General features: G+C 45.8%; 1 protein-coding gene across 2 annotated transcripts in view; it reads left to right on the top strand.

The window, feature by feature from the left end:
* Positions 1 to 25,701, top strand: part of NTPCR (nucleoside-triphosphatase, cancer-related) — a 38,235-nt gene extending 12,534 nt beyond the window's left edge. For both annotated transcript variants that reach the window (XM_061404845.1, XM_061404846.1), the window contains 2 exons: positions 14,963 to 15,172; positions 25,056 to 25,701. In XM_061404845.1, the coding sequence (XP_061260829.1) occupies positions 14,963 to 15,172; positions 25,056 to 25,124 (279 nt within the window). In that variant the 3' untranslated portion in view covers positions 25,125 to 25,701. The remainder of the gene's footprint in view (positions 1 to 14,962; positions 15,173 to 25,055) is intronic.
* Positions 25,702 to 26,249: the final 548 nt, after the last annotated feature.

Genomic DNA, 26,249 nt, shown 5'->3' on the forward strand with positions numbered 1-26,249 from the left:
TAGCTGCAGCATGCGGGCTTCATTGCACTGCGGCATGTGAGATCCCAGGTCCTGGACTAAGGCTTGAACCTGTGTCCCCTGCAGGTGGATTCCCAACCTCTGGGCCACCAGGGAAGCCCCTGTGCCATATAGATTCCGTGTATAAGTGATAGCATATGATACTTTTCTTTCTTTTGACTTACTTCACTTAGTATGATAATCTCTGGTGGCATCCATATTGCTGCAGATGGCATTATTTCATTCTTTTTCATGGCTGACTAGTATTCCATTATATATATATATATATTTTTTTTTTTTTTTTTTTTTCTTTATCCATTCTTCTGTCAGTGGACTTTTTGGTTATTTCCATGTCTTGGCTACTGAGAATATGCTGCTATGAATGTAAGAGGTGCAGGTATCTTTTTGAATTAGAGTTTTCTCTGGATATATGCCCAGGAGTAGAATTGCTAGATCATATGGCAACTCTATTTTTTGTTTTATGAGGAATCTCCATACTATTTTCCATTGTGGCTGCATGAACTTGCATTCCCACCAATAGTGGAGTGTAGGGTTCCCTTTTTTCTCCACATCCTCTCCAGAAATTATTACTTGTAGATTTTTTTTTTAATGTCACCAAAGAATTGATGCTTTTGAACTATGGTGTTAGAGAAGACTCTTGAGAGTCCCTTGGACTGCAAGGAGATCCAACCAGTCTATTCTGAAGGAGATCAGCCCTGGGATTTCTTTGGAAGGAATGATGCTAAAGCTGAAACTCCAGTACTTTGGCCACCTCATGTGAAGAGTGGACTCATTGGAAAAGACTGTGATGCTGGGAGGGATTGGGGGCAGGAGGAGAAGGGGACGACAGAGGATGAGATGGCTGGATGGTATCACTGACTCGATGGACGTGAGTCTCAGTGAACTCCGGGAGTTGGTGATGGACAGGGAGGCCTGGCCTGCTGCGATTCATTGGGGTCGCAAAGAGTCAGACATGACTGAGCGACTGAACTGAACTGATTCTGACCAGTGTGAGGTTGTGCTTCCTTGTAGTTTTAATTTGCATTGCTCTAATAATTAATGATGTTGAGCATCTTTTCCTATGCCTATTGGCCATCTTTATGTCTGCTTTGGAGAAATGTCTATTTAGGTATTCTGCCTGTTTTTTGATTGGGTTGTTTGTTTTTTTGTTGTTATTGAATTGTATGAGTTGTTTGTATATTTAGAAATTAAGCCCTTGTTGGTTGCATTGTTTGCAAATATGTTCTTCTCATTCTGTAGGTTTTTTCATTTTGCTTATGGTTTTCTTTGCTGTGGCAATGCTTGTAAGTTTGATTAGGTCCCATTTGTTTATTTTTGTTTCTATTTCTACTGCCTTGAGATCTAAGAAAACATTGGTACAATTTATGTCAGAATGCTTTGCCTGTGTTGTCTTCTATGAGTTTTATGGTGTCTTGTTTTTATTTTTTAAGTCTTTAAGCCATTTTGAGTGAGAGGATACCTTCTAACTTCATTGATTTTCATGCAGCTGTCCAGCTTTCCCAACACCACTTGCTGAAGAGTGTGTCTTTTTTCCCATCATCAATTTCTCAATACGTTCCTGCCTCCATTGTTGAGGATTAATTAACCCTAAGTGTGTAGGTTTATTTTTGGGCTGTCTAGTCTGTTCCAGAGAAGGCAATGGCACCCCACTCCAGTACTCTTGCCTGGAAAATCCCAGGGATGGAGGAACCTGGCAGGCTGCAGTCCATGGGGTCGCTAAGAGTCGGACACACCTGAGCGACTTCACTTTCACTTTTCACTTTCATGCATTGGAGAAGGAAATAGCAACCCACTCCAGTATTTTTGCCTGGAGAATCCCAGGGACTGGGGAGCCTGGTGGGCTGCCGTCTATGGGGTCGCAGAGTCGGACACAACTGAAGCGAGTTAGCAGCAGCAGCAGCAGAGGTCTGTTCTATTGATCTATATGTCTGTTTTTGTGTCAATACCATGCTGGTTTTATTACTGTAGATTTGTAGTATTGTCTGAAGTCTGGGAGTGTTATGTCTCCAGGCAGGGGAGAGTCTTTATACAGATAGACAGTTTCCATACATCCAGTTGCCCAGGATGTACAAAAACGCAAATTCTGACAATAAGTTAAGAAATATCTCTTAAGTGCCTCCTCTGTATAAGAAATTTCACTATGGTTGAAAAATATCCTGAGTTTTTTTATTTTTAAATACTGTGAGAAGCATAAGAAAAATTATTCTTTGATTAGGTCAGCAGGGCTGTTCTTGTGGGTTGGGAAATAAGAACGTATATGTGAGTTGAAAAGCAGCTGCTTGAGGCCAAGGGAGAGGCCTGGAGGGGGAGGCCAGCCTGCTGTGAGGTCTTGCTCAAGCTTTTCCTCAGGCGGTTACCATGGGCACATGTGGGAATGAAATAGGGAGCAGACTGTAAACATTCTAGAAGCAGTAAGGCTTTTAGAAGGTCCCTTGTAGAGTTTACTGTTGCTGGGTTTTTTTCATTCCATAGCTACATCTTCCCTTATTTGACATCATTTACTATTTTCTTGAGTATTAAATTTCCATATACTTAAGGTAGAAAATGTGTAAAAAGTATAAGATAAGAAAATATGGATAACTCAGTCTCATCACTGAGTTAACCATTCTTAGCGTATTTTCTGCCCTTTTTCTATACCTGTTTTTTTTTTTTTTTTTTAATAGTCATCCAGAATTGGGGAAAATGCCAAATATAGTTTTATTGGTGTGGGCTTTTTCATTTAATGTTATTGAGTGACATGGGATTGGTCTCACATGTGATCTTCAAAACTGTGATACTTTGGGATTTCCCTGGTGGTCCAGTGGTTAGGACTCAGTGCTTCCCCGGAGGGGGCACGAGTTCAGTTGTGGTTGTGGAACTAAGATCCTATAAGCCATGTGGCATGGCCATAAAGAAAAAATTAATACTTTATTGATTGCATAATATATTGTATGGATTTTCATCTCTGATGTAACTGTTACTCCCCCAGTGTCAGACACTGAGATTATTTATCACTGTTGCAAGTAACTTTGCAAGACTCTGTCTTTGCACCTCAGTCTTTATCCGCCATGGCTGTTTCCCTGTAGGGACCTATAGGTGGAATAATGTGGAATACTGGGTGGAGGGCGTGGATTTCCAGGGTTGGTGCATGTGTGACACGTGTCACTTTGCACCTCTTGGTGTGTGCAGGCATGTTTGTCTTGCTGTACTTCTGCCAACACTGAGCACTGTACTGACTTTTGATAAACATGTTGCTTTGCTTTGCTTTGCATTTTTAAGGTACTAATGAGGCTAAAATTTTTTCAGTTGGTGGGTGTTTTTAAACATCTAAGTTGTTCATTCATTTCCGCATTTTTTTCCTTTTAGCTTAAAGAGATCTTTTGTAAAAATCTTATTGATTCCATTTCTCAGTTTATCACTTCGGTGATTTCCTTTTTATTTCTTTTTTTTAACATTGTAAAAGTCTGTCCCTATTCCAAGTTAATATAAAATTGTACCTATATGTTTCTTCTTTGTGTTTTTTTAAAAAACATCTTTAAAATCCATCTGGATTTATCTGGAATGTAATATTCAATGAGACTCTCAATTGATTTTCTTCCAAATACTTAGCCGGTTTTTCAAAACCATCTGTTAGTAAGTCATTTCTCATTAGCTTATTATGCTAAATTTATTTTATTAAAAAATACATGTGTGTATAATGCTTTAGGGTTGTCTGTTCTCTTCCATTGATCTGATGCTTGCATCAGTACTCTGGTAATTGCTTGTGTTGTCATTCTTTAAAACAGTGCCTTATCCATTCTTGTTTGCTCATTCTTCCAAACTGTGGTGATATTGGTGGTAATAGTAACGGTTTTGTGCTCCAGGCACTAACTCATTTCATCCTTCAGACAAGTCTGTCACTGTTTTCTGTCTTACAGATGAGAGGAAACAGGCATAGCATAGAAGGTTTGCCCGATGACAAACAGCTTATAAGCAGCAGAACTGGCATGAGTTGAACTCCATTACAGAGTCTTATATGGAGTGATTGAACTATACAAAACTATAGTTACTTTGATATACAGAACTTCCTAATCTTCCGGACAGTTTTCATTCTCCACAGCCAAAAACAGTATCATTCTCTTTCTAGCTCTTCTTTTAAAAAAAATGTTGTGAGGTTTTTCATAGATCTTTTTTATTTTCTGCTGCTGCTGTAATTAGGATTGACTTTCAGTTTCCTAATGATCAAGGCTGTTAGGATAATGTTGGCCTTTTGTGTAATAGTCTACTTGACAGCCATCCTGAATGCTGTATTAGAATCTGATGCAATATAGGATTTAACATTTTGTTGGCACGCAGTGTATCTCCTGCTCACAAAAAAGACAGTAGTAGATTATAAGGTTTTGAAGAACAGGAGACGTCTCCTCAAAACCTTATTTTATAAGTTGAACAGTCTCATTTTTTGTAAAGATCCAGGGAAGGAATAATGAGTTACAACCAGAAGATCCACATGGTTTGAACGTTTTCCTGTTTTGTTCAAAATGTGGCTTTCTATGTATATTTCTATTTGTGAGCAGGATCTTCTTTTGATTCTGAAATAAGAATCTGCTTCAGATCTTTGAAACTTCATTTGAAGGTGAGAGATCAACTCTCTACGGAAAGGTTCTTTTTTACAAAATCAGTTGACCTGGAAATGCTGCTTAGTATTTCTGGCCACTGAGCTTTAGAAAGAATTTAAAAAAATTAAGTTCTGGTCAGTATATCCATTCTTGTAAGGCTGACAAGAGCCCAACACTGCTTTAGTATTTCCTTCACTATTAGCAAGCTTGGCATTTGTGTCTTGGTTCCTCCTTACTTTCTATTCCTCTATCTCATGATCTTACATATATATTACAAAATCATCAAGGGGAATTAAAAGCTATCTGGTACAAACATAAAAAGTTAAAACTTGTCAGTAAATCATTCCTGCAGTGAATCTAAATAGAAGACAAGCCGAATGTTTTGTATAAGGTTGGCTGCACAGTTCACCCTGCAGGGTTTGTCATGGCAGCCCCTGCCATGATATGCTGGATCCCCCTGGCGGGTGGGCGGGGTCATCACTTCTCAGTGCTGGCCACGGTACTGCTCTGTGGGGTGACAGCCCCACGGGCCACTGCCCGGGATCCGTCATCTTCCTGTAACGCTGCCTGCGTGCCCGCCCAAGAAGCGTGGGAGATGTGCTCCGCAAGTGGGACTGGCAAAGGATGTCTGTAACTGGCCTTTCTCCCTCTTCCCACCTGCTCTGTCCTTCCTTCTGATCCTCATCCTGTGCTCTTTGGCCTAAAGCCCTGTGCTCCGTCAGAAGGGAGCTCACATGCCAGGAGTTGATGGTTTTCTTGAATCTGATATTGAGAAAGTGTGCATATGAGTGTTTTGTGTATTGATTGTAACTTTTTAAAACTTTACTGGGATATAATTTTAGTCTTAGAGAAAATTATAAGAATGACGATAGTACAGGACCCCCTGTGGACTTGTTATTCTAGAGTCACCTGTTTTTAACATTCTCCTTAATTTTTCCCTCTCCTCGTGTGTGTGTGTGTAAATGTATAGATTCGGGGGGTGGGAACCATTTGAGAGTATGTTGTAACTATCAGAGTACTTAGGTCCTGTAGTATTTTTTCCTAAGAATAAGGATATGCTTTTATATAATTGGCACAGTTACCAACCTCAGTCAGTTTTGCAAAAGAAAATACTTTGATCTAATCTATCATTCGTATGCTGGTTTTGTCAGTTGACTTAACAGTGTTCTTTGTAACATTTCTTTTCCTTCAGTCTGGAGTTAGATATTACCTTTAGTTGTCATATCTTCATAACCTCCTTTAATCTGGAACATTTCCACAATCATTTTTTTTTAATCTTTTGCAACACTGACATTTTTGAAGAATACAGTTTTGTTTTAAAAGAATATTCCTCTTCTGGGGTTTTCTGATGTTTCCTTGTGAATTAGATTCACCTGAAACACTTCCGTACATGGTGGTACATTTTTCTCAGTGTCTTATCTGGAGACATGCGATGGTTGGTGACGTTAACTTGATCACCCACTGAAGGTATTGTCCCGTTTCTCCCCGTACGTTTACTCTTTTTTCCTTCGAAACTAACAGCTGTGAGTAGAGAGCTACTTAGTGACCTTGCACAGCCTCTTCATCAAAATTTCTTCCAGTTAATTTTTGTAATTTTTAAAAAACTTTATTAGGTTATCTTCAGATAATAACGTGAGGTTTTAAAAGCAAATTAGCTACTTCCTATTGGAATACTATGTCTAGCAAGGTTAAACAAACATAAAATTACTGTATATTCAGAAACTGAACGGGTTGATTGGTTGCTTTTTCAGTCAATCAGAATGGTTGATTTTCCCTTGTCTAGGCTGTCCTCCTCTGTTTGTATGCATTTACCTCATTAGTTAGAATAGTCACCACCATTTATTTCACTGTAGCAAAAATAATCAACTTTATCTCCTTCAGGCAATTTCTAATAGAAGGTTCATTATATTTGTGTGTTCAGTCATGTCCGACCCTTTGTGGCCCCATGGATTATACCCTGCCAGATTCTTCTGTCCATGGGATTTTCCAGGCACGGATACTGGAGTGGGTTACCATTTCCTGCTCCAGGGATCTTCCCGATCCAGGGGTCAAACTTGTGTCTCTTGCATCTCCTGCATTGGCAGGCAGATTCTTTACCACTAGCACCACACGGGAAGCCCCTAGTAGAAGATTGAAGTGAAGTGAAGTGAAATCGCTCAGTCGTGTCCGACTCTCTGCAACCCCATGGACTGTAGCCTACCAGGCTCCTCTGTCCATGGGATTTTCCAGGCAATAGTACTGGAGTGGATTGCCATTTCCTTCTCCAGGGGATCTTCCCAACCTAGGGATTAAACCCAGGTCTCCCGCATTGTAGACAGACGCTTTACCATCTGAGCCGCCAGGGAAGTCTGTAGAAGATTATCAGGCATCAAAAATACCAAGCTTTTACCAAAAGCTTAAACAGTGATTAAAATTTTTTAGTAAGCAATTGAAATTTTAAAAAGTTATTGTGAACACTGTCAGCTGATAAGGACCATTTAGAAGTTAATACAGGCACATTTACTGTACTTTGCATCTACTGCGTTTTTTGCAAATTGAAGATTCCTGGCAACCTTGTGTCCAACAAGTCTGTTGATGCCATTTTCCTGCAGCGTTTGCTCATTTCATGTCTCCGTATCACACGTTGATAATTCTCACAATATTGCAAACTTTTTCATGATTATTACATTTGCTATGGTGGTCTGTGATCAGGGATCCTGATGTTGCTGTTGTAATTGTTTTGGGTGGCACAAACCATGCAACATAAGACAGTGAACTTAATAAATGTTGTGTGTGTCCTGACTGCTCTGCTGACCAGCCCTCCCCATGTCGCTCTCCTCCTTGTTGGGCCGCCCTAGTCCCTGAGACACAGCAACGTTGAAGTTGAGCCAGTTAATAACCATACAGTGGCCTCTCAGTGTTCAAGTGAAAGGAAGAGCTGCATGTCTCTCATTTTAAATCAAAAACTAGGAGTGACTAAACCTGGTGAGGAGGGTGTGTTGGAAGCTGAGACGGCAGAAAGCTAGGCCTCCTGTGCCAGTTAGCCAGACTGTGAATGCAAAGGTAAAGTTCTTAAAGGAAATTAAAAGGGTTTTTCCAGTGATCACATAAATGATGAGAAAGCAAAACAGCCTTATTTTTGAAATGGCGAAAGTTGTAACTTTCTGGATAGAAGATAAAACCAGCCACAACATTCCTCTAAACCAAAGCATAGTCCAGAGAAAGGACCAAACTCACTTCCATTCTATGAAGGCGGGCTGAAAGAGGTGAGGAATCTATAGAAGAAAAATTTCAAGTTGGCAGAGGTTGGCTCATGAGGTTTAGGAAAAGAAGCCATCTTATAACATAAACATGCAAGGTGAGCAGCTAATGCTGATGTAGAAGCTGCAGGTTATCCAGAAGATCTGGCTGAGACAGTTAATGAAGGTGTCTGCACTGAACAACAGATCTTCAGTGTAGAAGAAACGGCCTTATACTGGAAGAAGGTGGCATCTGGGACTTTGGTAGCTGGAGAGGAGAGGTCAGTGCCTGCCTTCAAAACTTCACGGGACAAAGTGACTCTTGTTAGGGGTCAGTGCAGCTAGTGACTTGAAGTCAAAGCCAGTGCTCATTCACCATCCTGGAAATCCTAGGACCCTTCAAAATTATGCTAACTTTATTCCTTTTCTGCTCTATACATGAACAACAAAGCCTGAATGATAGCACATCTGTTTACAACAAAGTTAAGGAGTATATGAAGCCCATTGCTGAGACCTACCACTCAGAAAAAAAGATTCCTTTCAAAATATGACTGCTTATTGACAATGCACCTGGTCACCCTAGAGCTCTGATGGAGATGCAGGAGGTTCATGCTGTTTTCATGCCTGCTGTTATCCATTCTGCAGCCCATGGATCAAGGAGTAATATTGATTTTCAAGTCTTATTATTTAAGTAATATATTTTGTGAGGGTATAGCTGCCATGTATAGTGATTCCTTTGATGGGTCTGAGCAAAGTCAATTGAAAACCTTATAGAAAGGATTCACCATTAAGAACATTCATGGGAAGAGGTCACAGTATCAGCAAGAATTTGAAAGAAGTTGATTCCAGCTCTCATAAATGACTTTGAAGGATTCAAGACATTAGTAGAAGATGTAACTGCATATGAGGTGAAAATAGCAAGAGAACTAGACTTAGAAGTGGAGCCTTGAAGATGTGGCTGAATTGTTGCAATCTAAGGATAAAACTTAAAGGGATGAGGAGTTACTTCTGGATGAGTGAAGAAAGTAGTTTCTTTTTAAAAAATCATTTATTTCTTTAAACACGTTCACTTTTTAGTTGTGGCTGTGCTGAGTCTTCGTTGCTGTGCACAGGCTTTCTCTAGCTGCGGAGAGTAGGGTGTACTCTGTAGTTGTGGCACGTGGCTTCTCGTTGCACTGGCTCCTTGTGGAGTGCAAGCTCAGCACTAGGTGGTTTGTGGGCTTAGTTGCCCCACAGCATGTGGATCTTCCTGGACCAGGGATCGAACCCATGTCCCCTACATTGGCAGGCTGATTCTTATCCACTGGGCCACCAGGAAAATCTAAGAAAGTAGTTTCTTGACATCGGAATCTACTCCTGGTGAAGATGCTATGAAGATTGTTGACATGACAAGAAAGATTTAGAATGTAACATAAACAGTTTATAAAACAGCAGTAGGATTTAAGAGGATTGACTCCAGTTTTGAAAGTTCTGTGGGTAAAATACTCTCAAACAGCAGTGTACACTACAGAGAAATCATTCATGAAAGGAGGACTTGGTCAGTATGACAGACTTCATTGTTGTCTTAAGAAATTTCCACAGCCACTTCAACCTTCAACAACCACCGCTGAGATCAGTCAGCAACCATGAACACTGAGGCAAGATTATCTACCAGCAAAAAGAGTATGGCTTATTGCAAGTTCAGATGATGGTTAGCATTTTTTAGTAATAAAGTATTTTTTAATTAAAGTATATTGTTTGTTTAGACATGCATTTGCACACGTAATGGACAAGTGTATAGCACGAATATAACTTTCAAATGCACCAAGTCACCAAAAAATTTATGTGACTCACTTTAATATGATACTCGCTTTATTTGGGGTGTCTATAAGTGAACTCTGCATCTCGCTGAGGTAAGCCGGTGCATCTTGGGCTACCTGGGTGTATCTTCTCTGCTGTGTGCAGAGGTGAGCTCCTGGCAGAAGCCCCTTCACGTGCAGAGCACATCTGCCAACTAAAGTGGACCATTCTCCATATGTGATACAATGAGGTTGGTACTACTGTTCAATATGTTATATTGAAAATAATATGATTAATCCAGAAAAAAATATAGGAGTTTTTGTGGCTGTGCCTCCGTAGGGACCCTAGAAACTTAAACACTCTTCCTTCTCATTGGTGAGAAGAGTGGTTTCTTTGTGGTGAAGTAACTTTCTCATGCGCAGTTTGTTCTTGAGTGAAGTGAAGTCGCTCAGTCGTGTCCGACTCTTTGCGACCCCATAGCCTACTAGGCTTTTCCGTCCATTGGATTTTCCAGGCAAGGGTACTGGAATGGGTTGCCATTTCCTTCTCCAGGAGATCTTCCCAACTCAGGGATTGAACCCCGGTCTCCTGCATTGTAGGCAGACGCTGTTACCGTCTGAGCCACCAGGGAAGATTCTATTTCATGTTAAAACTATGCAGGTGGAATTGCCTGCAGGGTGACACTGGGTTAGCTTCCTAGCCCCGTCCCTTGGGACTGGGTAAGTCACTTAGTCCCTGGCTTTCTCCTTAATTATAAAACAGAGATGTTGATACCTGCTACGTGAAGTTATTAGGAGAGAAGGCGATCTGCTTGTAAGGTGTGTTAGCGCCTGGCCACTAGATGGTGCAGAGCGTAGGGATGGTTATGATTATTTTTCCTGAGAAGTCCCGTGAGGGGATGGGTGTGGTCCCTTGGGAAGATGTCACATCAACAGTCTGACCTGTGTTTGCTGGGAACCAGGGCCCAGAGCTGGCAGTAAATCCGTCATGGGACCCACAAGCCTAGATGTCTAGTCTGGTCCCAAGGTGCTGGGATCAGAGGACAACTGGGTTCTTAATCCGCCAGGGCCAACTGTCAGCCAGCAGACACTGTTTCAGCCTCAGGATGGTTCTTACAGCTTGGAAGATGCCAAGGTGCATCGTGGCACTCTGGCCAGATGCTGGTGTGGGGGCGTCCGGGGAGGCCCGCGGGGACATCCAGGAGGAACCACCAGCCTCCTCCGCAGCATGTGTGGTTGGGGGTGGCTCTGCCCAGCGTGCGCTCTGTGCTGAGGGGTGTGTCGGGTTGTCTAGACATCCTGGCCGCCAGCCTGGGATTTTACTCCCTGGGGACACGCAGTCTACCCGCCACCAGACTGCCGAGGGACGCTGAGACTGTAAAGCTTGGAATAAACACACCTGGAAGTCTGATTGGAGTCCTGCCTGTCACTTAGTAAGACGGCCAGGGCATCGGGCTTGCTCGCCCGTGGCTGTGTTTTCGCCATCTGCCCCTCCAGCTTCCCCAGGCCTTGTGGCTCTTTGGGGGGCAGGCTCGGTTGTGCTGCCTGTGTTCTGGCCATGGCCCCCTGCTGCCCTCCCATCACTTTTGAGACTTGCTGTCCCAGACAGGCAAGCTCAGGAAGCCAGTCTGTGTGTGATGTTAAAAAATAAATAAATGGCAACATAATACCACCAGAAATAGGTATTATTTAAATGATCCACAATAAGGCAGAGGCGACTCTAATTGGCTTTTTCTTGGTTCAGTATTTTGGTTGGATGAAATTGCTTATATTACGTTTACATTTTCTTTGTATCCTTAAAAAGGACGCCTAAGGATTAAACAAAGTACCAAAAGAATCACACTATTTTCAGCTCTCTGGCAAAGCTGGTATAAAGTGACTTCATTGTTGCCCTAAATTGATTTAATCTTTCTGGAAAGCAAACTAGCTGAGTGTAACCAAAGCTAGAAAATTATTCATAACTTCTTTTGCCCCTGGCTGGTCAATTTTAGGACTCTCTCCCATGGAAATAGCTTCTCCCTCAGAACCAACAGAGGGACTAAAATATGCTTTGCACAGAGAAGGTTTTCCTGCTCTTTGTGACAGTGAGAATGTGCAATCAGCAGAAATGTAAGCTGTGGAGAGAAGCACGGGGCATGGCATAAATGACTGCAGCGATCCTGAGTTGTTCTGGGGTCGGGGGAGGGATGCTGGGAGAACGGCTGCTCCCTGGATGGCTCCCTGGATGGCCTGCACGGGGCTTTCAACCACATGGCCTAGAGCCACCCAGAGTCCTCCGCGGGATCCTCACCCCATACCCGTGTGGAACCCACAGCCAGAGACAAGAGGCCAGGCCAGGCTCCTGGTGGCTTTCAGACCAGGGCTCTCGCTGTACTCGCTGTGTCTTCATCAGCTCAGACAGTCATTGAGAATGATGGAAATGGGGTGAATGCTCACTGGCTTATTTTTTGTTTCCTTTTAAAATGGAATTTATACAGAAAAAAACCCAATTCTGAACATAACAGTACTTTTATTAAGCTGGTGAATGTATGTTCATTGTTATTTAGAAACACTGACTTACTGACTATAGGCTTCTGAGTAGCTTAGCCTCTGGTAACTGACTCTCAACTGAGCAGGAATAACCCAATTTTTCATTAAAAATCCAAGACTTTTTGAGATTTCTATAGTTTCTATATAAAGAAAGCCCCTAATTCTGGACAGAATGGAGATTTTATGTAAGCTAAGATTTTTAAATGAGGCATTTTCAGTTGGTAGAAAAGTGTTTGCATGTGTGTCCAGGTATCTTTGTGCAGCAGTTTAATGAGGTGGGTGGGTGCTCACGGGTGAACGTTGTAGGGTGGCTGGGAGCCCTGTGCCTTGTACTGGACCTGTCCGCGTGTATTCACATACATGGCCACGTACATTTGACCCCCTTGTGGACACGCATCCACTAAACACACAGACAGGGGAGCTGACACATTCTTTCATGTTGTTTCTTTGTCTGATCTGAATGCTTTCAGAGCCGTGGTTCTGGTGTGCTGGACTTGAGTTCTTTCTGTCTGGGGTTTTGACAGCAGGCCCCAGAAGGGCAGCGTCTGCAGGTGTTCACAGTCTTTGGGGGCAGCAGGAAGCCCCAGGCACGCCTTAATCAGAGGCAGGTTTGTTGGGATGGCTCGCTGTCGTGAGCATGTCTGTTTTTACACTGGCAAACAGGTGGCCAGTAGCTGTTTGTTTTCCTCGCAGTCAGGCATTCATTTCTGAAGAAACTGTTGGCACAGTGACCTCCCACACACCCTCTCTCCCTGTATCGCCCACCGGTGCAGGGCAGCATCGGCTGTGTCAGCCCAGCCGTGCACCGTTCACCTCCACGGAGAAGAAAAAGATGAGGAACACCTCATCTCAGCTCCTAGGAGGGAGACAGGGTAGCCGTGTGTATGTAAATGCATGCAGATAAACTCAGTTGAGAGGTAAACATGAAGTGCATTAGAAACACAGGAGTTTGAGTGAGATTTAGAACCTCTCTTGGATGATTACAGTGGACCCCTTCCTGGTCTTTCTGTCAATAAAAGGAGTAGAAAAATATATGTACTTGATAGCAAGCAGGAAATTAAAGGAGGACTGCTTATAGAAAAGTTTGAAAACAAGTGCCCTGAGGCTTCCCTCCAGGCTCATATGTCTGTTCCCAAAGAAGTCTCCCCTGTCTTCCTGGCCCCACACAGCAAGCAGCCTTTCAGGCACAACATGTGCTCCTCCCAGACTTAGACTCTCAGCCGTTGGACAGCATCTCATCCTCTGCACACCATACAAGGCTCCAGGATTTGCCCCCAGCCCTATCTGTCACTGGTCACCACGGGTACCCCCCCTGCAGCCACACTGGAAGAGCTTTGGTAATTAGTGTTTAGTATTGGAGCAAAATCAAGCTTAACTCAGCCATTCATTCTGAGAATGTGTTGATATCCGTGTTTAAGGAGTCTGAGGACTTATAGTGAAGCATACTTGGTAAATCAGCTTCACATACCATTTTCAAAATAATCATTTATACAAAGATATAGAAATATATTTGTTACTCAGCAGTCATCAAAGTGTTTATTGTATGTTCTATTGTGTCCCTACTGTGGAAAAACTATTCAAAGTCCTACCAGCTTTCTCTGGGAGGGCTTTCTAGAGAGGACATGTGTATTGGTTAGCTTTTGCTGTGTAACAAATTACCCCAAGATCTAGCAGTATGAAACAACAAACGTTTATTATCTCATACAGTTTCCTTGAGTTAGGAATCCAGAAATGGCTTTGCTGGGTAGTTCAGGCTCAGGGTCTCTTAAGGGGTCAGAGTGCCCTTAGGCTTCCAAGTTCACAGTGATGGTTGTGGGGAGGTCTCAGATCCTCCCTGGCTGTTGACATGTGGCCTCAGTTCCTTAATCAGCTGGAGCTTACCATCAGCTGCCTGTGTGCCCTCACAGTGTGGCAGGCATCTTCCCTGAGAACCGGTGAGCCAGGATGGATGGGTGGATGGGTGGATGGGTGGATGGGTGGATGGATGGATGGAGGTTGGGACCAGGACAGAAGCTGTGATCTTTTTTCCTAATCTCAGAAATAGCATATCATCCCTTCTGGCATTCTTTGCCATATAGTGCAGGGCAGCATTGTACTGTGGGGGCGGGGTCTGTAGAGGGTGCCAATCCTAGAGGCTGGGAATCTTGGGGGCTCTTGGAGGCTGGCTGCCACACCTGGTCCTAGAGAGGTCTTCAGGCTTGTGACGTAGTGGGAGTGCATTGATGTAAAGTCATTAGAAGGGGAATCTGAGATTCAAGGGCACAACCTACTCACTTTTTTCCCTCTTAAACCAGGACTCCTTCTCTTAATTTTCACTTCTTTCCAGTGACCCTCTTAGCTCAGGTTATGAAGTACACAGACATCTGCCTGCAACGGTTATATCCTCCCAACAAACAGGACTCATACAACCCAAAATCCAAAAAACAGAGGCCAGTGTTATTAACAACGGCTCCTAGTCTTGCTGTCTCATTTCTTTCAGGCCTGAGGCATATGGATCCTGCTTGTTTCCTGGGTGGATATAAATATAAAACCTGGTTGTTATTGGGACTGTTCTAGAAGAGGGAAAATTGCCAGGAAAATGGGGAGCTCAGGGAACTGAGTCTTCTGGGCCTTGGGGTCCCCAAGGGAGCACTCCTGATTTCCTCTGCCAGTGGTTTGTTCTGGGTAGCTGGAGAGACCGCCTCCTGCCTCCTGAGGCGGGGCTGCCTCCCCTTCTTTGACTGGCAGTGAGTGATGGGAGAGAGGGACTCCAGGCCCTTTGGTGTGACAGCGAGGGGAGAGAGGGTTCCTGGGCCCTTCGCCTGGTGTGACTCTGTGTCCCAATCAATGTCTCTGTCACCCCCAGGCAGGGGCCAGTGGTCGCCCAGGACAGAGCATTTGTGTCATCGATGAGGTGGGGAAGATGGAGCTCTTCAGTCAGCCATTCATCCAGGCCGTCCGCCAGGTGCTGTCCACACCGGGGACTGTGGTCCTCGGCACCATCCCCGTACCCAAAGGAAAACCACTGGCCCTCGTGGAAGAGATCAGAACCCGAAAGGACGTGAAGGTGTTCAGCGTGAGTACCCCACGGGCGTGGAGCAGGTGCCCTGAAACAGCATGTGGCTCTGACGCACACCTGTGGTTTCAAGTCACCGTAGCTTTTCCTCTTAGGCTAGAATATAGGCGCGTCTCACTTCCTGTGAGTTTATGGTGCTGACATTACACCTCTGCTTGCTGACAAAGCAGTCTTGCCTCTGGGGACCGCGGGAGGGTCCAGCTCCTCCTGCTGCGCTCCCCCTGCCCCGACCAAGCCCTGGGCCTTGCCAGCTTCAGCCCTGCCCAGCTGCAGTGCTCTGGGCTGAGTGCATCTCTTCCTGGGTGATGAGGTTACTGAGGCAGGCAGTGCTGTTTTATTTTAAAGGTTTCCCTTTGCAACTGACCCCCTTCTGCTTGTGAGGGGAAGGACTTTTGGCTACAGGTCGAGGCACAGATTCCAGATGCTGTGGAGCAGCACCGTCTCAAGAACTTCCCACCACCAAGGTGAAAATGTGCTCCCTGCACCAGGCAGGGCCATAGCCATTAGCCACGTGTGATTGTTCACACTTGAATTAAATGACACTCAATTAAGTTAGAAAAATCTTTTCCTCAGTCACACTGGCCATTTGTCAAGTACCCAGCAGGTAAGACGCTCTGCCTGGAAGTGCAACGCCGGCTCTGGGCAGGCCCAGGAACCTGTCTTCACGAGCTCCGGGAGCACTCAGGCCCCTGCAGTGGGAGGAGCCGTGGGGTGGAGCTGGTGAAGGGCAGGTAGGTCAGGGGCAGTTGGTCAGCCGGTTCTCAGCGCTGATGGTGCTGCTGGGTTTTGCCCACATAAGCGCTTTTCTCCCATCATCCCTCTGCGTCCTTCTTCTCGGACGCTGTCCTCCTGTGGCACCTTAGTGTCTGCATCAGTGACAGCCACGTCACTGTGCTCACACCCTCCCCCACCAAGTGAACCAGTGGGGCTGGCGGCCCCTCCTCTGTGCCAGCTGCAGAGTAACCAGGAGTACCTCACATCGCTGGTTAGCTGTCACCAGGGTCAGCTGCCCTCGGTGGGACATCCACATGTTATCTCCATAGTGTCCAGGGTACTTCTGGGCAGTTGGTAGCCATTAAGTTTAGAGCAGCCAGGGCTGGAGTAATGTGTCTGTAAGTTGCTTAATTCATTCATTCTCCCACTTACTTGGTAAGTGAGAGATTGAGTATCTCTGCATGAATTGAGCATCTCCTGTGTGCTTGGCCTCGTTCCAGGTCTTGGAGATGAACGAGACACAAGTCTTTATCCTCATGGAGCTGAAATTCTAATGGAGGGGCTGGGTAACAGAAATGTGAGCAGACAGTTATGCGGTTTCAGTTATGGCAAATGCAAAGAACGTGAACCCAGGCATTGTGGTCTTTGGGGGCAGGCGGTACTGATCAGGGGAGGCCTGGGAGCCACACAGGGTCACTTCCTCAAAGGGCGTGACCGTGTCTTCAGAGTTTTGTGTTATCTTCTCTATTTCTTACATTGCGTAGCCTCCATATTAGAGTTTTAGGTTGTGATCATAGAGTTTCTGTGGAAACAGAGTCAGTGAATAATAAAAGATCATGAAAGACAATTAGTCTTCAGGTCAGATAGCTTCCAAGCTGAGGGCCTGCAGAGCTGCTGATGCTAAGCTCCAGGGATTGGGTGTCTCTGCAAACAAATAGCCCTCCAGTGGACTTGGGGGTTGACTGTTAAATCAGAAACAAATGCTGTATCTTAACACAATACCACAGCTTTTCCTCTCTAAGCTAGGAAATTATTCTCTAGGCAAGGTAATCATTGATCTTAATGATGTATAAATAAAACGATTAGCTTTTGGTTAATTATGCAAGAGACCCCGTTCTTCTTGTCTTTCCTGCATTCCTTTGGGTCTCCTGTGAACCTTCTGCGCATATTTTATAAATGAAGAAGCTCACTCACCTGCAGATTTAGGAGTTGGATTAGATATTTCTTTGGTCCTTTCTCTTTCTAATAAGCAGCAAGTTACCTGAATTTATTTTTGAGAGCATCCTTTGCATCAAGTACTTAGTCCATGGTACAGGCACATGTGAGGAGTGTACCCTTCCCTCCAGAAAAACAGACCATGGGACAGTCAAAATCTGGAGATGAGAAGAGAGATCAGTGTGAACAGAAGGAGTGGAGAGAGGTTTCCAGAAGAAAGGGGTTCTTGGGTGGATTTTTGAAGAGGAAACAGGACAGGAAGGGAGAATATTCCAAATAAGGAAATCATTTATGTATAGCATGGAGGGCAGCTTCCCTGTGCTGACAGATGGTGTGGAGATGGGGCTGCAGTCATGATGTTGGGGAAGCATTCACAGCGACTCAGAGCTGTTCACAGCGTCTGGACTGTTCGTCATAGGGTTTAGGTGAACAGAGCCTTACTTACCAGAAAGACAGCTGAGGACATTTCCAGGTTGAGAGAAAGTGTTCCTCCTCCTAAGTTCAGCTGACAGCCTTAGACATTGTACATAAAACAGACCTAAGAAGACCTGAATGGCGGATGGAAGAAGGCACACAGACTAGAGACCTCAGGACCCCAGGAACAGCGCGGGAGACACAAATGGAAGTCACTTGTCATGCCAAGGACCAGAAAGATCAGCCTGAGTGAGAAAGATAAATAGCCAACATGCCAACAGAAGGATGACATAGATGTTGGGATTATAGGGTAGAGATTTTTCAAACAACCATCATAAACATGTGTCAGCGATCAAATACAAACCCACTCGAAACAAATAGAAGATAGAAAGCCTCAAGTGAAGACATCAAAGTTTCAGCAAAGATAGGGAAGCTCTAAGGAGGACTCAAATGAAAACTTCAGGATGTAAGATGCAATGACAGAATGAGAAGGTCCCTGGGTGGACCCAGCTAGCTGAGGGGAGTTGACAGAGGACAGAATCAGCGAATGCGAGCAGTGGAATGGTAGAGATTGCCCAAGAAAGAGCAGACTAAAAAAGTTAAAAGCCAGAGCCACAGGGAGCTGTGGGACTTGGGGGTGTAGAAACTTCCATCCTTACACAAGTTCAGGCATTGAAGGTTCCCTTCCTGAAAATTCTGTTTCCTCTCAGACGTTTGGAAATGTTTTCCTTGTTTATTCTAGAGCTTACTGCTAAGTGTGTAGCTACTGAAACATGTTTTAAATATATACCTGTTGGGAGTATAGCTCAGTGGAGTGGGAGTATACCTCAGATTGCAGATCAAGAGGTCCCCAGTTCAAATCCGGGTGCCCCCTCTAAGGTCTAAATTTGGGCTTCCCTTGTGGCTCAGCTGGTAAAGAATCTGCCTGTAATGCAGAAGACCTGGGTTTGATCCCTGGGATGGGAAGATCCCCTGGAGAAGGGAAAGGCTACCCACTCCAGTATTCTGGCCTGGAGAATTCCATGGACTGTACAGTCCATGGTGTCGCAAAGGTTTGGACACAACTGAGCAACTTTCACTTCACTTCATGAGGTTATTTGAGACCAAATATCAGAAAACATTCAATGGTGATGTCAGTGCCGTGGGGACAAGAGGTGAAGAACTTCACAGGTCCATATTATGACTCTGCTTACTCAGATTACGGCTCTTTACTGCTTCCATCCTTCTCTGATCAACAACATTAAGAAATACTTTTATCCCTGCTGGTCACTTCTAACAAAAAGTATGAGTTTGGTCATATTGGTGGCATTTCCAAAGCATATTGCTTTTGATTTCCTGTGAAATGTCTCCTTGTTGGAGATGCTGGAGAATGCTGCCTTCTGAGGGTACAGGGGAGATGCCTGGAGTCTGAGGATTGGGGGTTGAGAGGCCTGGGCTGGCAGCCCCCAGTCCTGGGACACATAAAGGCAGTGCTGAGGCCCATCAGTTTGTGGGGGTGTGAGAGCAGCCTCATCATCGGGGGAGCTGGCATGCCTTATCCAAGGTTAGTGGGGGCACAACCAGGATTCAGACCTCAGTCTTTCAACCCCAAAGCCTAAACATCAGCGTAGCCCTGCTGTGTGTTAACTTCGAGGGTAGGGATGGTTCAGGTGACTTTAAAAATCTAAGATTCCTAGAGATTATTTGCTTTTTCTTTTTTTTTTTAATTTTATTTAACTTTACAATATTGTATTGGTTTTGCCATATATCAAAATGAATCTGCCACAGGTATACATGTGTTCCCCATCCTGAACCCTCCTCCCTCCTCCCTCCCCATACCCTCCCTCTGGGTCGTCCCAGTGCACCAGCCCCAAGCATCCAGTATCGTGCATCGAACCTGGACTGGCGACTCATTTCATATATGATATTATACATATTTCAATGCCATTCTCCCAATTCATCCCACCCTCTCCCTCTCCCACAGAGTCCACAAGACTGTTCTATACATCAGTGTCTCTTTTGCTATCTCGTATACAGGGTTATTGTTACCATCTTTCTAAATTCCATATATATGCGTTAGTATACTGTATTGGTGTTTTTCTTTCTGGCTTACTTCACTGTGTATAATAGGCTCCAGTTTCATCCACCTCATTAGAACTGATTCAAATGTATTCTTTTTAATGGCTGAGTAATACTCCATTGTGTATATGTACCACAGCTTTCTTAAAATTCATATGGAAATTCAAAGGACCCAGTTAAAACCACTGTGAAAAGGAAGAATGATGTTGGAAGACTCATACTTCCTGATTTCAAAACTTAAGCAAAGCCACAGTAATGAAGGCAGTGAGGTGCTGACGCCGGGACAGACACGCAGATCACCGAGGTCGAATCGAAAGTCCAGAGATGAGCCTTTACGCCTGCAGTCAACTGATTTCCAACAAGAGTGCAGGACAAGTTAACAAAGAATAATTTTTCAGCAAATGGTGCTGAAAAATTGGACATCCACATCCAAAAGAATGAAGTTGAACTCTTACCTCACATCAGACACAAAAATTAACCCAAACTCATAGATCTGCATGTACGAATGAGACTGTATAACTCCTAGAAGTGCGTGTAGGAGTAAACCTCTGTAAACCTGGGGAAGGCAGAGTCTTATTTGAGACAACATCAAAAACACAAGTGACAAGGAAAAAAGACTTCATCAAAATTTAAAAATTTTGTGCTTCAAGGGACACTGTCAGAAAAGTAAAATGGCCACCAACAGGATGGGAAAAATATGTAAAAATCATATATGTGATAAGGAACTTCATGTATCCCAGGATACATAAAGAACTCTTATTACAGTTCAGTAATTAAAAAACAAGTAAATAAACCAATTAAAAAAGGAGCAAAGAAACAAAAGGCATTTCTCCAAAGATAGAAAAATGGTCGAAAAGCACATGGACATATGTGTAACATTGTTGGCTCTTAGGGGAGTGCAAAGCAGAAGCACAGTGAGATAGTGCTTCACATTACTGGGATGGCTGTAAGGAAGTTCCAGAAATGGAAAATAAAAAGCGTTGGTAAGGATGAGGGGAGATTGGTGCCCTCATACCCTGCTGCTGAGACTGGAAAAATACAGCAGTTCCTCAAAAAGCTAGATATGGCATTACCCTATAACCTGCAATCCCACTTCTAGGCATGTGCCCCAAAGAATTGGAAACACGCTCACACAGAATCTTGTACACCCCATTTCATAGCAGCACTGTACATGTTAGCCAGAAAGTGAGACAAGCCCAGATGTCCCTCAGGTGATGAGCAGACAAGGATGTGTACTCAAATGATGTACATACCGTCTTCTCCCATAAGCAGAGGGCATGGCGTGGTGACACGTACTCAGCCTGGAGGAATTAACAGCACGTGATGCCGAGTGAAGGCGCCCTGTCACACTGGATTCCGGACCGTATGATTCCGTCTACACGAGATGTCCAGAATAGGCAAATCTGTCGACACAGACCTTGGATCAGTGGTTGCTGGGGCCTGGGGGAAGGTGCGAGTGTGGTGATCAGGAGTGGGAGAGGGAGGGTGATGCAAATACTCTAACACACAGTGCTGATTTTAACACATCTGTGATCATACTAAAAGCCACCAAGTTCCGTCTTTAAGAGGTTGAATTTTATGGAATATGAATTCTATCTCAGTAAAGCTATGTTGTATGATGTCCACATATTTTTTGTTCTTGTTTGGTGTTCAGTTGGTAAGTTGTGAACGACTTTTGTGACCCCCATCGCCTATCGTGGGGTCCCAGAGTTGGATGCAACTGAGCACACAAACACAAGAGCCATGCTGTACATGCTGTGTACTCACACAGAAACCCGTAGGCAGCGCGGCTGAGCAGAGGACCGCCCCTCCCCTCTCCTCCTCTAGGGAGACGTGGTGTTGCCCTGGGATGTGGAATGCAGTCCCTTCTCTGCTGTGGGCACTGGGTTCCCAAAAGCCCCGTTTGCAAAATAATTCTTGGTTTAGAACCTTTAAACTTCAAGGAAAAACAGAGGGTTTGAATTCATGAATCATCCTATTTTTAGGTTCAATAAAATGAAGACAAAATATGAAACAGACTAGTAATACTTTTGATATGTATTAACTTATAATAATGAGCATTGTCAAATTAATTTTCTTTTTTATTCTCCTGCTTATTTAAAATCTGTCAGGGTGCTTCCCACACGGTTTCTAGGAAGAGTATGTGGTTTTGTTCTGCTCTCTTGCACAAATATGCGTAAAGAGATGTGTTTTGCCCACGTGTTCTTCTGTCCAGATGTTCACGCCTTCCCGATGCTACGGCCCCGAGTCATTGACAGTGAGCTCTGAGGCCTTTCCCTGGCCCACGAGTCTCAGAGCACTTTGGATAGCTTCCTCGGTCAGAGTCTTCAGTCTGTATTTAACCGCTCAGCTCTATTTCAGAGACCTGCCTCAGCTTAGAATATAGTAAACATTTTCTGTCAGACATAGGATGAATGCAGTCCAGCCCTGGAATTCAGGGTCTGACCTTCACGGGACCTGAGGCTGAGCTGCTGGGAGGCTGCAGCCCTGGGAGGGCATGGTGGGAGGCGAGGGGTGAGGACGCTGGGGTCCTTCCTGAGTCATCCTCACCTCCTTTCTCCTCCCAGGCCCCAGTGCCTTCCTCTAGTTAAACTCCGGAAAGACTGGGATTCTCCTGAAAGGGAGGGGCACCTGCGCTGACAGATGATACTGGGCTTATTCCCTGTTCTTGCATTTATGAACTTGTCTTCAGTGGACAAGGAGCACAATAACTGAACACTGTGAACGGTTTCACATAGACTGCATAATTTTCAGAAATCATCTTAGGAAAATCAAAGGGGGTGGCAAAATATTCATATACTCTTTGCATCCTGTTCATTGGTTTTAAATGAGAAGTCATTCCCAAAGTGTGTCTTTTCCAGTTTTGATTGTGATTCTTTTTCTCCCTAACCAAGGCGTGGGGAGGTTCTCTGCATGTTATGGGGCTGGTGGGGGAGCCCTGTCCCTGCTGCAGCCCCAGCAGCTCCTGAGGAGGGTGGCTGGGCTCCAGCAGGACACCTGGGTGACACTGGCACTGGCAGGGTGGCTTGGCAGTGCCCTAGGGCTTGTATCGTCTCTGAACCTCACATCTGTTAAGGCTCACTCTGCAGGCCCTGACTGTGCACCTAACAGCCTGTGCCCAGGACCAGGATCTTGGCTGGTGGGGTTTCCATCTCATCGCCCTTCACTTCCCTCATACACTCCATTCTTTCCAAGGGATAAGCGCTTTAAGGACGAGATGTGAAGCCACAGTTGGATGATTCAGAGGAAGAAATCCTACAAGCAGCGTGCTGGCTCTGTTTCCTTACGGGTCTCATTGCACGCACTTCCCCTTACACTGAACGACATCAGCACTGCCCTGAGTGGAACTGCTGGTGTCCAGCGCCCGAGATCCACCCGCGGCAGCTCTCCGGGAGCTGGAAGAGGAGGCGTGGCCTCCCTGGGGCTGTCTGAGGAGCAGGGCGGGACCTGGACCCTGGTCCGTCCATCTGCTCACAGTGTTGCCTTCCTCTCTTCTCCCCGCCCACCCCCATATCTCCTCCTGTTCTTCCCCCTTCACTCCCTCTCACTCCTCCTCTCCCAGCTCAGCATCTCGTCCTTTTTCTCACATCTATAAAGGAGGTGATGAAGTATGCACAATGAAGGGAGTGGCCCCCATGCCCCTCACGTCCACATGGCCCCTCGGGGCCCCCGTGAACTCTAAGGGGCCCTAAGGCAGAACCTTGTGTGCCTCCTTGTGAGGTCAGGGCGGAAGGAGGGCACTGCGGCCTTGTGTGTCCTCCCATCCTTTCTCCATGCCGCTGCCTCCCCTCCCCTCCTTCTCCCACAACAGGGGCTTCCTTGGATGCTAACCGCAGGAGTGGACTTGGGCTAACTGAAACATAAATAGGATCAGGAAGCCTCACAAGGCTGTGCCCCTCTCGAGTTGAAGGCAAAGTGGGTGGTCTGCCTCCGTGGAGCCAAGGCTACCTGGGGACCAATGGGCGGCATCCTTGGACACCACCCTTTAGGGGCCAGGGCTAAGTCTTTCTGAGACTCGGTTTCTCAGGAAGTCCTCCAGGGCCCAGCTTGTACCCCAGAGCTGAGGGTTGCTCCCATAAGAGAATCACCTCCCTCCTATAAGAAGGATGCAGGGGGCCAGGCGCTGAAGTCCGCTGTGCATTTCCTCCTGACATGTATTCACCTCCCGAACCAGGGCCCCTGCCACCCCCGGGGGCTGAGGTCCTGCAGTGGGATCAGGCCCATCTCCTCTCAGGGACCCCACCTTCCGGACCACTCAGGTTTCCCAGATGCTTGCACTTCCTGTCAGCACGATTCTCTCTGCTTGGCTCTCCTCTTTGCTGCTGCCCTTCTCCCAGGTCCACAGGTCAAAAGCAGCTTGGGCATAACCACCTGTGAAAGTCTTTCCTTCTTTCCTGATCACTGCTTCCCTCCCCCCGCCCCCCACCCAGTATCCCGTGCCTCCCCAGACGCTCAGGGTCTCAGGGACCTTCTGCCAACCTTGCCCTCACTGTTGTTATGTGTGCCCCCTATCTGGTCTTCAGGCTCTGTGAGGTCAAGGTCCTGGCTGAATCCTGCCACTCCTGACACCTTTCCCCCTGGCAGTGCCTGTTGAATGTTGTGTGGGTGGCACAGGAAGGCTTTGGTGATGAGGAGAGACCACCCTGTCCCGTGCTGGGGAAACAGCCCCCCACTGGGCTCCCTGAGGGGTGTTTGGATGCTTGGATTGTACTCAATGGGCCTGTGGTAGTGAAAGAAAGAAAAATATAACACAGATCATCAAGCAGAGCTTGAATCCACTCTTGTTCCTTTTGTCTGTAACTGTGATAATTGCCGAGCTAACACATCGGGCGCAGGGGGATCTGCGTTCTAGTCTGCCCTGCATCCCCTGCTGCCTCTGAGATCTCAGCAAAAACCCTGCTCTCCACCACACCCCACCCCCAGCGCCTTCCTCATCCTTCAGGTGCAGAGTTGACTGGTGTCAGAGGCTTCCTGCAACTCACAGATCTCCTAAGTAGGGAGAGAGGAGTGGATTACTGCCCTTCAGAGAATCCTGGGGTCCTGGGTATGAGGCTGCTCTGAGAGGGCTCACCTGGTGGGTGGGTGCCCACCTGGAGCTGTGGTTCTTCTGGCTTCACTCAGGCCTCCTCCTGTCCAGGTCAGACTTCACTCGAGCCGTATCCCAGCCTGCTTCTCCAGCAGCCCTCCCAGGGCTCAGTTCAACAGCACTTCTGGTTAAAATCCATCTGTCATCAAAACCCACTCTCACTGTGTGAGCCGTCACTTCGCAGAAGCTGGTGGTGGGATTTGAGCCCACCTGCCCCACTTTCAGAGCGCTCTGGGAGGCCTGGGGTTCCTCGCTGGGTCAGCCTTGCCTGGGCTACACTCTATAAAGCATGCGTCGTCTTCTGGGCTGTCCTGTTAGAGTATAACCCGGCAGAGTAGGGAACTGAAGGGAAGGAAAGGGACTCTGAAATCTGCTTTCCTGCTTTTTCCTACGCAGGTAACCAAGGAGAACAGAAACCACCTTTTGCCAGAGATTGTGACGCACATGCAGAGCAGCCGGAAGTGAAGACGACGTGTCACCACTTCTCTGCACGTGCAGACGTTTCTTTGAGAGGAGCCCCAGTGCTCTGCCCGACCAGGTTTTATGCCTTTAGTTTATGAAACCTTGGAGGCTTTTCCAAAGAAAGCCTGACAGCTGTTTTCCATAAAATGTTTTAAAAGATCAAATTAGCCTTAGTGCTGGATTGACTCTACAAGATTAACAATCCACTGTGGTGTATTTATGCTGAGAGATTTCTGTTTATTTCCTCTTGCAGTCGTGCGTATGATTTGGGTAAATTATGAAAGAAGAAATGGTTTTCGGAATATTAGATGGAATTTGCCCCCATTGAAGTTTATAAATGTGTTCAGGGGAGGGGGGTGGGGAGGAGTTCATTGCCTGATCATTTTGGCATGTTAGGAAAATTAAACCCCTCCCTGGGAGCAGCTGCAGCCTCCTGCAACTTGGAGTGATAACAGTTATTTGATTTTAAGAAAATCAGTATTTCAAGAAAAGCCATTTTCAGTCCTTCCCTGCCTGCATCTTTTACTGTTTATATGTTTGGTTATTGCTTAATAAAATAAAGAGAAATGTGATGACTGCAGACATGCGGGTCCTGATGTGGGAGGAATGAGCAGCCTTTAGAAATGTTGGTAGCACTTGGTACTCAGCAGGGGTTCAGATCAGAGTCCCATTTGGGCCCCATTCATTTAGACATGTTCACAAACTTTTCTGGGCCCCGTTTCCCTTCCAGAAAAGGGGTGAGTGAGTGCCATCAGAGGAGGGCTGCCCCAGCCTGAAGGAAGCCACCGTCACCTGGGTGGAGACCCAGCCCGCTGGGGAGTGGCCAGGGCCGGAGCCAGGGCTGTTGGGAAGAAGCCTGCAGAGACATGAGGTTCGGCCCTGGCAGGGCCCCATGGGCCAGACCACTGAAACCCCAGGGCTCACAGAGGATAAGAGTTGCTCTCCCAAGGGTGATGGTACTCGAGCGATAGACATGTCAGTGTTTTTGAATTGCCAGTATATTTTTTTAGCCTTCGCCACAGTGCCAGCTGGTGCTATTGTTGGGAGTGTGCACGAATGTGACCACTGATCCATTTGGGCATGTGTAGAGCAAGGAGCTTGGCAAGATGGGCCCTGGGACAGCAGACA

Source organism: Bos javanicus, chromosome 28, assembly GCF_032452875.1.
Source record: "Bos javanicus breed banteng chromosome 28, ARS-OSU_banteng_1.0, whole genome shotgun sequence".
In the NCBI taxonomy this organism is placed as follows: Eukaryota; Metazoa; Chordata; class Mammalia; order Artiodactyla; family Bovidae; genus Bos; species Bos javanicus.